General features: G+C 38.7%; 1 protein-coding gene and 1 long non-coding RNA gene across 3 annotated transcripts in view; one reads left to right on the forward strand and one right to left on the reverse strand.

The window, feature by feature from the left end:
* Positions 1-13,000, forward strand: part of Fbxo3 (F-box protein 3) — a 34,447-nt gene that overhangs the window by 20,000 nt on the left and 1,447 nt on the right. The window contains exons 6-11 of one of the 2 annotated variants that reach the window (XR_009378840.1): positions 517-562; positions 3,732-3,816; positions 4,809-4,931; positions 6,962-7,077; positions 8,461-8,651; positions 9,595-10,744. Coding sequence is in view for 1 of the 2 variants with exons in the window: in XM_059261024.1 (XP_059117007.1) it covers positions 517-562; positions 3,732-3,816; positions 4,809-4,931; positions 6,962-7,077; positions 8,461-8,651 (561 nt within the window). In the remaining variant the exon portion in view is untranslated. The remainder of the gene's footprint in view (positions 1-516; positions 563-3,731; positions 3,817-4,808; positions 4,932-6,961; positions 7,078-8,460; positions 8,652-9,594; positions 10,745-13,000) is intronic. The other variant, XM_059261024.1, reaches the window with a different exon arrangement.
* Positions 1-13,000, reverse strand: part of LOC131909414 (uncharacterized) — a 19,474-nt gene continuing 6,474 nt past the window's right edge. Inside the window, exons 3-4 of the long non-coding RNA XR_009378841.1 lie at positions 2,276-2,415; positions 1-399 (exon numbers count right to left, since the gene is read on the reverse strand). This is a non-coding gene — a long non-coding RNA (uncharacterized LOC131909414). The remainder of the gene's footprint in view (positions 400-2,275; positions 2,416-13,000) is intronic.

The raw sequence follows: 13,000 nt of genomic DNA on the forward strand, positions 1-13,000 counted from the left end.
CTTCTCCTAAGGTCTCAATGACAAACTGAGGCACGAGTCCCAAAAGTTCACTCTGGTGAACCAATGCCTATATTTCATAGGTGAGGGACTACTTATAGGCGTGTGGGTATCCCTCAACGAACTGACTGCACCTCAGAAGCTTTAGCCAGCAGGTATGAGGACTTCCCCATAGCTGTATAGATGGAGCCCCAGCCATACTTATTTCCCTACCTCTATATACACCAGGTGGTAGGAGCAGCTGGAGACTCGGGTAAGAATCGTGTGCCCTTCTGGGCTCTTCTATGGAGATGGGTAATAAACAGTCAACCAGAACAGCTGGAATGATCATGCCTGTGTGCGTGGTGGGGGGCAGTGGTGGTGGAGGTGCAGCTGAACTCTCCAAGATGGTGATTGCTTGGCCTGGAAGACGGTTAAAACAACAAGGATTACATGAGTATTGTATCCATTTTGCTTTGTTCCCAGAGATCTACTTAAGGAAATGTATTTGTATCAGTTTTGTTTTGTTTTTCCCCTTAGGACCAAATGGCTCGTAATCCTGCTGCTATTGACATGTTTATCATAGGTAAGAGAAACAGAAAAGTCACTTTTCCCTTCTTCCTATTGGTTTAGAAAAGAAAATGAATTGGTGAGACTTAGTTCCTTGAGCAGCTGGCAACTTTATACTTGCATTTTTTTTTGTTGTTGTTGTTTTGTTTTTTGAAACAGGGTTTCTCTGTGTAGCTTTGCGCCTTTCCTGGATCTTGCTCTGTAGACCAGGCTGGCCTCGAACTCACAAAGATCTGCCTGCCTCTGCCTCCTGAGTGCTGGGATTAAAGGCGTGCGCCACCACCGCCCGGCTGTACTTGCATCTCTTAGTACTTCCTGGTTTATAGAGTTCTATGTGTCTGTTTTCTCGTTGGGGCAGCCCTTGTGTTTTCTTTGTTTAGGAAAAGAAAAAGCCATATCCTGTATAGTCTTAAGTTTTTAATTTTCTTTAGATAAGTGATGTAGGTCCTGTATTACCTTACTGTTGCTGTGATAGGACCTGACAGAGAGCAACTCGGGGAAGAAGGGCTTTATTTCAGCTTACAGGTCACTGTCCGCCATTGAGGGAAGCCAGGGCAGGAACTCAAGGCAGAAACTGAAGCAGAGGCCATGGAGGAGTGCTGTTTGTTCTCTGGCTCACTCACAGGCTTATGCTTAGCTCGCTTTCTTACGTAGCCCAGAACCATCTGCCCAGGAAATGGTGCTATGCATGTGAGCCAGGCTCTCCTACATGAGTTAATAATCAGGACAGTCCTTCATAGGCCAGTCTGATCTGGGCAGTCCCTCAATTAGACTCCCTTCTCAGGTGACTCGGCCAGCGGTTCTCAACCTTCCTAATGCTGCAGCCCTTTAATATAGTTCCTCATGTTGTGGTGACCCCCAGCCATAAAATTATTTCATTGCTACTTCATAACTATAGTTTTTCTACTGTCATTAATCATAATATAAATATCTGATGTGCAGGATGGACTTAGGCAAGCCCTGTGAAAGGGTCCTTCAACCTCAAAGGGGTCATGACCCACAGGTTGAGAACTGCTGCTCTAGTCTGTGTCAAGTTGATAGTTACAGCTAATTAGGATTAATTCCTATAACATATCCATGGACTTTCCACTGAGCTTATTAATACGTAATTGAAGGTACAAGTATTTAAAGTGATTATATTTTCTTTCTCATTTGCTGCTAATTAAACACGTCACGGTAGACCTAAGCAGTGTCACTCTTCAAGATGAGTGGATATTACAAATGATAGGCTTCACAGACTCCTTGGCACTTGCTTTCCTTCGCCGTGAAGGTGTTTCTTACTAATTTTGGGGCACTCTAGTTTCTATGTCATTGCAGCTCACCCTTGGCTATTCATGCATTCTCGTCCTGCTGAGACTCTGCTCAGTAGCAGAAGCTTCCTACATTCTGGGTCTGCTTTTTAAGGGATTTCTGACATAAGCGTCTTCCTGTGTATTCATAGTACAGAAGATGCTAAGGGATAGCTCAGTGGTAGACTATGTGCCTGGCATGGGCAAGGCTCCAGTTCAGTCCCCAGCACTAAGTAAATAAATCAATATTGGCATTTAATTTTATCTTCTAATTGGAACCTAGAACAGAAAACAAATGTCTTTTTTTTTTTTTTTTTTTCCATACTGTGACATGATCCGGGTTTGTGATATTCTTCACAGTATCTAAAAAGGTCTCACCCTTACCCAAGTCATGCAAGCTTTTAAATTTCGGCCTTAGCTTTCCACTTATTCTGACTTACATGGTGTCCTGTTTCTAAGCTAAGCACCATCAGGACGCTGTGCTTTTGTTCCTATCTTCTTTGGTATCCTGGTGTAGCAGATTTTCAGAGATGACTGTCACAGCTCCAGCCCAGCAGTGCTTTTGTGAATTAAAGGCTTCCTGGTCAGTAAGGAAAGTTGCTGTTAGTTTCTGAATTTCTTTCTTTCATTTTCATGTTTGTCTGCTTTAAGACAGAATAAATAACCATTGTAACAAATATGAAAGTCTGGTAATAAAAAAACATAATCAGTGATATAAATTGATCATCTGATACTCAGTAAAGAACTGGGTTAATTGAAACCAGATTACAAAAAAAATTCAGTGAACAGCATTAACTAAGTACTATATATCGCTAGGCATTTAGCTGTACTAACAAAAAAAATGAGGTTTGATAATTATGTTCTATTACCTGGAATGTTTAAACTTAATTCATATAAATACTTCTTATGAATCCTTTTACTGTATAGCATGGGCAGATAGTATGGACTGGGCTGATATAATAATAAATGTTTTCTGCTTTGAGTTGGTTACTGAAAATATGGAGGACCACTGTGCAACCGAATCTGTACTAATGAGCCTCTTGACCCCTTTGGTATTGACCTGACCCTGAGAATTCCTCAAAGTCATGTCTCTGGTATTTTGAGTGTATATCAAGATGTGCCTAAGGTGAACCCTCATCATTGAGAGGAGGTGCCTGATAACCTTTCTTAATGCTTTTTTCCTAGATATAACTATTTCCTTTGTTCTGTATGCTTTAGAAATTAATAGACAAATCATTTTTATCACTGTACCAAAACTAATTATTTTGAGTATAAAACACAAAACAACATAAGTGGAAATAGCCGTAGAATTCCCTAAAAAGACTTGGGCAGGGACCAGGGATAGTGGTGGAAGAGAACACAAAGGACATAATGTAAATAGAATTGAGGACGGAAGAGCTGGAGAGATGGCTCATTTGGTTAAGAGTACTTAATGTGCAACCATACGGCTCTGAGTTCAAGTCCTAGGATCCATGTAAAAGCTGGGTGTGCCCATGCTGTAATTTATGGGGCACACCCATAAATTACGTATGTGTCCAGTATTTTATGGGGCAGAGACAGGAGGATTGCTGGGCCTTACTGGATGCCGTTTTAGCTCCAGATTCAATGATAGGCCCTGTCTTGAAGGAATAAGGTGGAGAGTGATAGAGCCAGGGGTGTGATGTCCTTTGGCTTCTGCATGTGTATGTACAAGTGTATACAGATGCACTTACTTGGCATACACCACGCTCACAATAAAGACGAACTGGGAAAAGGAATTGGACTAATAGAGTAATAGAATCGTACCTATAAACATTTCTAGTTTGGGTAGCGTACCTTTACTATAGTGAAGTTATAGTTGGTTGTTTCCTCTGTGGATTTTCCCCATTTGCTCATTTCCCCCTTCTTGGTTTACAGGTGCTACTTTTACTGACTGGTTTACATCCTATGTCAACAATGTTGTATCAGGTGGCTACCCCATCATCAGAGACCAGATTTTCAGGTATTTTAGTTGGGGCTTTGGGGATTGAAATGACTATAAATTAGAAAAGGCTAACTATTGCACATATCTATTATGAGATGAGATTTCTCTGAAAGGTTAAGAAATGAACTTCACTGTCCTAAATCTCAGTATTTATTCTCACACTAAAGCCAAAACATCCAAACATTTAATCAGCCCATATTTTTCTTGTCTTGAAAAATCAAGAGGAAAAACTAAATGTGATATAGTAGCTGGACGGTAGCTACATAATTTCTCTTTGCAAAACAAGAAAGCTAGCTGATTAATAGGTTTATTATGAGTAGCAAGTAAACAACTTACTCCTGGCAAACATTTATTATCTCTAACTGGAAAATTCAAATGTTGGCAGTTAGTAGTAGAGGTGGTTCCAGGTGATACTAGTTCATAGTAGACTTCATGGCAGAAACAGTAGGTTAAGTGTATGTCATGAACTTCTCCATTAGAGGCAGGAATTAGTAATTATGCCTAAGAGGCTCAAGATCTTTACATTTGTACATATTTTCATTGCCCATGCTCACCATTTAACAAGGATGGACAGGTTTCAGAAGTCTCCCAAGAGGAGCCCTTGTTAATTTCTAAACTGATTACTGATCCATGGTTTGTATCACTACCATGGATCTTTGCTGCCTATATTGAACCAGAGTCATCAATGTTTTCCAATATTATGAAATTCAAGTTCAACAGGATTGTATCAATATGACTTCAAGTTTTAATTATAAAATATAAGGAAAGTCTTGTACATTGTATCTTTAAACCATTTAAGTGGTGGTAGCGCATGCCTTTAATCCCAGCACTTGAGAGGCAGAGGCAGGTGAATCACTGTGAGTTCAAGACCAACCTGGTCTACAAATTGAGTTCCAGGACATGCTCCAAAAGCTACACAGAGAAACCAGAGAGAGAGAGAGAGAGAGAGAGAGAGAGAGAGAAAATTGAAACAAGTTGATTTAAACATGCTTAATTTCCTTCCTTGCTAGATATATTCATGACCCAGAGTGTGTAGCAACAACTGGAGATATTACAGTTTCAGTGTCCACATCATTTCTGCCAGAACTCAGCTCTGTCCACCCACCACACTATTTCTTCACATACCGAATCAGGTGAGCACTTGAAATGGGACTGTTGTGGTGGGCAGTTCATTTCTATGACAGAACATCAAGGGAATCAACTTGAAATGGTTTATTTGGCTCAGGGTTTCAGTCCATGGCCATCTGGCTCTGTCATTTCTGGGTCAGAGTATGATGAGGCAGAGTATCACAGAAGTGTAGAATAATGCCACAGAGCAAAGCTGTTCACTTCATAGTGGCCAGGAAGCAAAAAAGAAACCAAGCAAATCTTCATCATGTGAACCCTTGGAAGCATTTTATATCTGAACCATAAGACCCACCTTTCAGTTAAAAAGTGCAGATATCCAATGGCTGTTTTGCTTTTGTCCTATTTGGATATGGTCTGTGAAATGAATTTTAGGGTTTGTTTGTGTGTGTGTGTGTGGGGGTTTGTTTTGTTGTTGTTGTTCTATTTTATGGTCCCATGGATCAGACCAAGAGCCCTGTACATGTTTGGCAAGTACTCTATCTCTGAGCTACAATCCCCAGCCATAAATTGCTTTTAAGAGTCATTTTTATTTTTAAAATTGTATTTGTTTCAGTATATGTGTGTGTGTTTGCGTTGTGTGGGTTCATGTGTATGGAGAAGCCTACGGTTGACATCAGGAGTCCTCTATCACCATCCCCCTTGGTGTTTGAAGCAGCGCTTGCAGTTAACCTAGAGCTCGACCATATAACTAGACTAGCTGTCTGTCTTGTTTTGAGGAGTCTGTCTCTGCCTCCTGTGCATTGGGATTGCGGTCAGGCAGCCACACCCACCCAGTGTTTACGTCAGTTCTGGGATCCAAACACCAGTCCTTATGTCTGTGCCCACTGAGCCATCTCCCTAGCTCGAAAGAAACTTCATTTTTTAAAATTCCACTTCTAATTTGTTGTGTATGCATGTGTGGGTAGTCTCCAGAGGTCAGCTTGTGGGAGTTGGTTCTTTGCTATCCTGTGATCCTGAGGGTGCTATTCAGGTTGTTAGGCTTGACAGGAAATGCCCTTATCCACTGAGCCATCTTGCCTTCCTGCTAAGGCATATTTTGAAAAATAATTTCTTGCTGAAGTTTGCAGAAAAATTAGTAAATTTTCAACAATAGAAGTTCACAAAGAAGTTTGACAAGTTGTGTGGGGTTTTTTTTTTTTTTTTTTGCATGTGTCCTGCGTATAAATCATTGTTTCAGATACTGCAGGAACTGGACCACTAAGTTGTAATTGTCAAAGTTCTATTTTAGATTTATAATGTATTCTAGAAGCTATCACATTGCCAAACAGGAAACCATTCATTTAAAATCTCATGTGTCCTGTCTGTATTCAATTTTAAAATGCAATAAATATTTATGGCGTACTTCATGTGTGTCATACATAGTATTGTTTGATTTGATTACATATAAAAACAAATGCTTTAAATTCCCTGTACTTAGACTATTCTGTACTTAGGCAGAAAGATAACCCGTTGCTTCAGTATAGTTTAGATGTTTGTTTTTATTTAGATCCTGCTTAATATTAAGACTTGTTTAAAATAGAAACAACTCCTGCACTTACAGGGTACTCAACGCGAAGATTAGAGGTACAGATTCCTAGAGAAAGAGGAAATGAAACAGAGTTGGATTATAAGCCCAGTAACTGGAGATATTGTACTTTGAGCTTTTTAGAAGCTAATGGAAAAAAGAATTATGTTTGCATGAGTGAATGTCTGAATTCTTCAGAAGTTTTTCATGGCACTGTATCTAGAAAGTGTCGGCTAAATGGGTATTTATTTGAGCAGCCAAAGATGGTTGCTATCAGAGTGTTTGCATGTATTTTTGTAGCCTCTTCTCGTTGGTTCTTACTGAATAATAGATGAATAAATTGAGTGAAAGCCATTTCCATGGGGAGAATTAGCCTATTTAAAGCAATGTCTTTAAGAACTGATGGCTCACATGGACTTTGGGTTAGATTTATTAATTTCCCTTGCAAGTCTTTCATAGTGTTAACTCAGATGCTGTAGTGCTTTTTAAAAAAAAGTAAACAAGTGCCTCTGTGCCTGCTCTTTTCTCCAGGATTGAAATGTCAAGGGAAGCACTTCCGGAAAAGGCCTGTCAGTTGGACAGTCGCTACTGGAGGATAACAAATGCTAAAGGGGATGTGGAAGAAGTTCAAGGACCTGGCGTAGTTGGTATGTCCCCGAGATTGACAGTTCTGTCAGCTGCTTCAAAGAAAGTTTTGACTGTGTACCCAGAAATGGCATTTGTGGAGGTCATTAGCCTATCATTTTAGTCCCTGAAATGTCAGCTTTTCGAAAACTGTAGCAATTTTAACTATACAGGGATTGATTTCCCTTTCTATGGATCACCTAGGATTCCTTGATTGTTAGTCTTGTGTTCTTTATTTAAAAAAAAAAAATATATATTCTGTGAGTTAGGTGGCACAGGACAGTAAGAAAATAAATTTCATATTGGTAATCTTTATAAAATTTGGAGGTAAATGTTGAAATTAATAGCAAAGATTTAATTTTCCTTTGTTATTATTGATGCTGCTCTTCCAGAACACCCACATTCAGTCCCCAGCACCCACATTAGGTGGTTCACAATCACCTGTAATTCCAGCTCCGGGAGTCCAATACCTTCTGGTCTTTGTGAGCACTTACACTCATGTGCACATATGCACACACATATACATAAATACATAATTAAAATACACAGTTTTATTATGTTTATTTATGTGTTTGTTTTGGAGACAGCATTTTACTGTAGCTCTTTCTGGCCTGGAACTCCAAGACCAGGCTGGACTTGGACTCACAGAGATCCACCTGCATCTGCCTCCTGAATGCTGGGATTAAAGGTGTATGTCACCACATCTGGCTGAAATATAAAATAGATCTTAGAGAGTCTAGTGCTAAGGAATTGCATTACAGCTGTGATTCTTTTTGCCATTTGTTGGTGTGAAGACCCTCCTCAGTAACTGACGTTTGTCCAGACTGAACATTAGGGTGCACCTTGAACCTTAGGTGTTGGTCTCTTGCTGCTATAGGAATTAGATTACCTTTATGTTTGTTTGAGCTACTGTCTCACCTGGGACACTTTTGTGTTATTTGTGTTTCAAAGATTACGTCAACCTTGGAAAAAAATGTTCGCCTTTTAAGTTTTGTTTTACTGGCTATTCCCCACTGTTACCTTGTTCAGAATTTGGGGAATAAGAAATGTTAAGGGCTGGTGACGTGACTCTGCAGACAAAGGCGAGTTCCACCAAACCTGATGACCTGAGTTCTAGTCCTGGGACCCACATGATGGAAGGGAAACAGTTCCCACAAATTGTCCTCTACCCCACATGCAAAAAGTCCTCAGCCCCCCAAATCTGATTAAAATGTAAATATCAAGAGGAATTAAACCCTCATGATCTCATCACTGCCAATACTTTGTTGTATATCCTTTTAGAGTTTTGTTTTTCCCTAATTGTGCAGTTTACTTTCGAACCACTTACATAGCATGTTGAGAACATATTTACTTTAAGGAAGAAGTGAGTTTTATACTTTGGTTTATTGTTACTGTTTTCTCTGCAGGTGAATTTCCAATTATTAGCCCAGGTCGGATATATGAATACACAAGCTGTACCACATTTTCTACAACATCAGGCTATATGGAAGGGTATTACACCTTCCATTTTCTGTACTTTAAGGACAAGGTCTTTAATGTTGCCATCCCCCGATTCCACATGGCATGTCCAACATTCAGGGTGTCTATAGCCCGATTGGTAAGTTAAATTTTTTTTCTAGTGCTGGATTACATGACTTTGTATTCTAAGGACCATCTTTGTTTAGGTAGATGAGTGGTATAAATGATGTTCAAAAAAAAAGTGGACATTTTGAGGAAGTATCTTAGGGTTGTAATAATATGTGAAGGGAGATGAACAATAAGTTTATTTTAGTTCCTCCCACTTTTCAGCCAGAGAAACTGTTACTTGTTTCTCAGATTAACTTTTCCACTGCCCCCAACACTAGATGTGTGGCCTGCGTGTATTAGAAGATGTGAAAGGACCAAAAGAGACCAATTAAAATTGACTCTTGTCATTAAGAATTGGAAAACAATTGCCTACAGTATTTTTGCTAAGATTCCCAATTTAATAAAATAGACTAGTATCCTATAGAGATCTTTACAGAGGATTTATTGGGTAGAAATATACTTGTAACAGTCTTCTGTGATTGTTTTTCAAGTCAACCAGGCATAGTTTACAAATCTCATTCTTAAGGTTACTTTGTGATAGGTACAACAGTAACCCTAATTTATGGACTGTAAAATGATTAAGCAAAGTGTGTGAAATCCTGTGTTACATATTGGGAATTGTATATTCAGAATACACCTGAGTTGTAGACGTCAGGTGCTTAGAAAGAGCCCTCCTAGCTCCTGGAATGTCGGTGGGTTTGAGATAATTCTAGAAAAGCGAACTAGCCACTAACCTTACTGAAAGAGGATCCATTCCCTTTCAGTGTAAAGGACCTATAGTCCAGATTTATAAGTAAAGTTGCTCTCTTCCCAACGGGAGAATGCTAGAAACCATGTTCCCAGCATGGAGAATTTGCTACTCCCTGTAATAGACTTCCATTTTTCTTGGGTGAAGGGGATGAGAAGGAGGGCTAGAGATAGGGTATCATTATGTATCCCAGACTGGCCTCAAACTCACTGTTTTCTTGCCTCAGCCTCCCAAGTGCTAGATGTGTGCCACCATGCCTACACCAGACCAGACTTCCATTTTTGGTTAGCCCAGAATCTGTATGAGCTTGGTACCATCTTATCCTTAAATGGTTGATATTCATCAGTGAAGCTGTCTGGGACTGGAATTTGCTCTGTGGGGAATTTTAAAACATGGACTTAATTTCTTTAATATGTATATTTTCTATTTCTTCTTTCAGTTTTGGTAATTTGTGCCTTTCAAAGAATTTGTTCATTTCATCTAAATGTTGAATTTATTTGTATAAGGTTATTCACAATATTACCTTGATATCCTTTTAATGGCTACAAGAGCTGTAGTCAAATACCCTCTTTTATTATTGATATCGGTGATTTATATTGATTATTCAAAATGGAACAACATTTAGTTTTGATGGGTTTTCTGTACTGTTTGCTTTTTTTCTGTCTCAGTGATTGGTGCAGTTATCTTTATTTCTCTCTTACTTACGTTGGGTTTAATTCACTTTTATTGCAGCTTTTAAAGGTAGAAGTTTAGATAATTGATTGTAGACCTTTCCTGTTTCTAAGCACTGTTTTAGTTGTATTGCACAAATTTTGATGTTATATTTTGGTTACTATTTAGTTCAAAATATTCTCAGATTTCCCTTGTAACTGACTTACAACTGCATAGAAATGTTAATTTTCAAGTATTTGGAAAACTTTCATTTGTCTTATTGCTTATTGATTTCTAATATTACTGTGGTTAGAGAACTTACTGTGTATTGCTAATGTTTTTTAATGTTTTATGGCCCAAAATTATGTGAAGAATTTCTTTATCTTGGTAAATGACCTTGTGTATGTCATTTGAAAAGAATGTATATTGTGCCATGTGAGAATTTACTCTATAAATGACAGGCCGAACTGGTTGGTTGATTGACAGTGTTGTCAGTCATCTGTATATTTCTTGCTCTTTTTCCTATTTGTTGCTTCAGCCGTTGAAGAGATTGTTGAAATACTCAGTTCATGTTATGGCTTTGTCCATTGCTTCATTCTTGTCAGATTCGCTCCTGCCTTTTGAAGTTATGTAATTGTGTGCCAGTGCTTAGGATTGTTGTCTGTTTATGGAAGTGGTTCTTTGATTATCATCTCCAGTAACTTCCTGTCCTAAAGAGCATTGAGGTATGTCTGGACAGGCAGTCAAGTTGAGTCAGCTTGATTCTTCTATTGCTTGTTTTTAATATTTGTTTCAGTGAATGTAAAGTATGAGTTTTACTTAAGGACAGTGGTTCTCAAGCCTTTGGGCCTCATCACCTCCTTAGATGTATAAAAATCATTGACGACTCCTAAGAACTTGTTTACATGGTTTGTCAGTATTTACCATATTAGAAATTAAAACAGAACATTTATAATAGTATCAGTCCTTCAAAATTATAATAAATAAACCCTTTACGTGTTCAATCCTCTCAACTGTATTTATTTAGAGTTTTAGTTTCTGCTTAACTACAAGAAAAAGTAATCAACCTGCTTTATGGAAAACGTTTTCTCAAAGGTGGAGAGTCAATAGAAAAAAATGAGAATTGTGACTTATTTTAATCAACATTAAAAGATAGTGGGGTTGTATTATTTGACCTTATTTCTGTTATCTTCCTTGATATGGAAGTTGAACTATGTTTTGCTTTTTTTGTCCTCCACCAGTCTGATTAATTACTAGGCTTCATAATTTTTCCTTTATATTTGCCACTGTAAATACACTGATGGCTTTCTTATGTCCATTCTCCTCTGTTCCTCTCTTACGTGCTGTTTGTATAGTACACTTTCATTTGAGTGTTTCTCTAACCACATTTAATTCCTATAGCAGTTCTTGTTTTCTTCGTTAATAGAATAATTATACTACCTGATGATCATGTTTTAGAATTTCCAAAGCCTTCCCCATCCCTCCTTTTGTACCTCCTATCGAATTTTGAAGTCTTCATTCCTTAGATTTAAAAAATAAACTAAAAAAATAGTGCAATACTATCGAAGTCACATTTGTGTATATTTTCTGATTGTTACTGTTGTGTTATAATAAATCCTGAATGGCACAATTCTCTCTCCTACATTTTCATTTGCTTGTTCATGTGTCTGAATACTGTAGTAAACAATATAATCTAAACCCCTGCCTTGGATTTTACATTCTAATTGGAAGAAACTAACATGTGCTCTTGTGTCAAGTAACAAGTGTGGTGGAGAAAAATCAAGGGATAAAAGGAGTGCCTGGTTGGGTTCTAGTATACAGATGTGTCAGGAAAGGCTGTGGGGACATGTAAGTGGAGATATAAAAGATATATAGATACATAGATAGAAAAGGAGTGAAGGGGACCAAGTGACTGTGGAAGAATACTCAGCCAAGAGTACTCAGTGTGAGGGTTCTTAGGCAACTGTGGGCTTACTGGGTTTGACCCAAGGAGGCTTGAGTGTAGAGAACAGGGGAGATAGCAATTAGAAACAAGATCACAGTAGCTAGTTTAGGCTACATGAGAGCTTGTCTAAAAAAAAATAAATAAATAAAAAGAGGGGCCAGAACAGTGCTAAAGATATTATTAATGCCATAAAAGTCAGGGTGGAAGGATTTTTGCTGACATCTTGTGCTAAGTTTCTCAGTACTCAGATTACCAGCTGAGCCCTGGCTGTTCAAATTCTGGCCAATATAACAACAGTTGAGTCTTCAGATGTGTGTAAGAGAGAACTGGCAGCCAGGTTAAAGCCACAGCTTGATTAGAGATGCCTGCTTAAGCAAAATGGCCTTCCCCGAGACGTTCTGACACTGCATTTCATCATCACTGCTGTCCCAGAGCCTCCAAGTCCCCCTTTGCCTACAGTGTTGACTGATCTTAGGACTGCACCTCTCTAGGGGATCAGCAAAGTGACACTGGCTGAAGCTGAGTTAGAAAAAGGCAACGCCTTTAGCTTAGTCTCTCTCTCCCGGAACACGTACGTGCCTTTGGTGTCTTGAGACCTAGTGTGAGAAGTCCGGTTCCTAAGAAGCAGCCATGCTGGAGACCGCATGTAGAGATCCAACTTCAAGGTGGAAGGAGGTGCCCACTTCAGGCTCCAGATATTTGGATCATCCCAGTCCAGGTACCAGACATGTGAGTGAAGAAGTCCTTGAGGTGAAGCTTGATTCTAGTCACCATTCAACTGTAGCATCATAGAGACTTGAAGGCAGAAGTATTCCATTGAGTGCTTCCCACATACCCAACCACAGGAACTAGGAGAATAATGAGTGACTGTTGTTGTTATAAGCAACTGAAACAATAAAAAGGTTTCTTTTTCAAAAGTAGAGGCTACTGATCTTTAAGATGTTCTTAAAAATAAAAAATATTTTAAGAACAGTGCATAAAAATTAGCAGTAAAGGTCATATCTGGTTAATATTTTCACATCTTTTTTCTGTAAGC

This window comes from Peromyscus eremicus, chromosome 4 (genome assembly GCF_949786415.1).
Source record: "Peromyscus eremicus chromosome 4, PerEre_H2_v1, whole genome shotgun sequence".
Taxonomy (NCBI): domain Eukaryota; kingdom Metazoa; phylum Chordata; class Mammalia; order Rodentia; family Cricetidae; genus Peromyscus; species Peromyscus eremicus.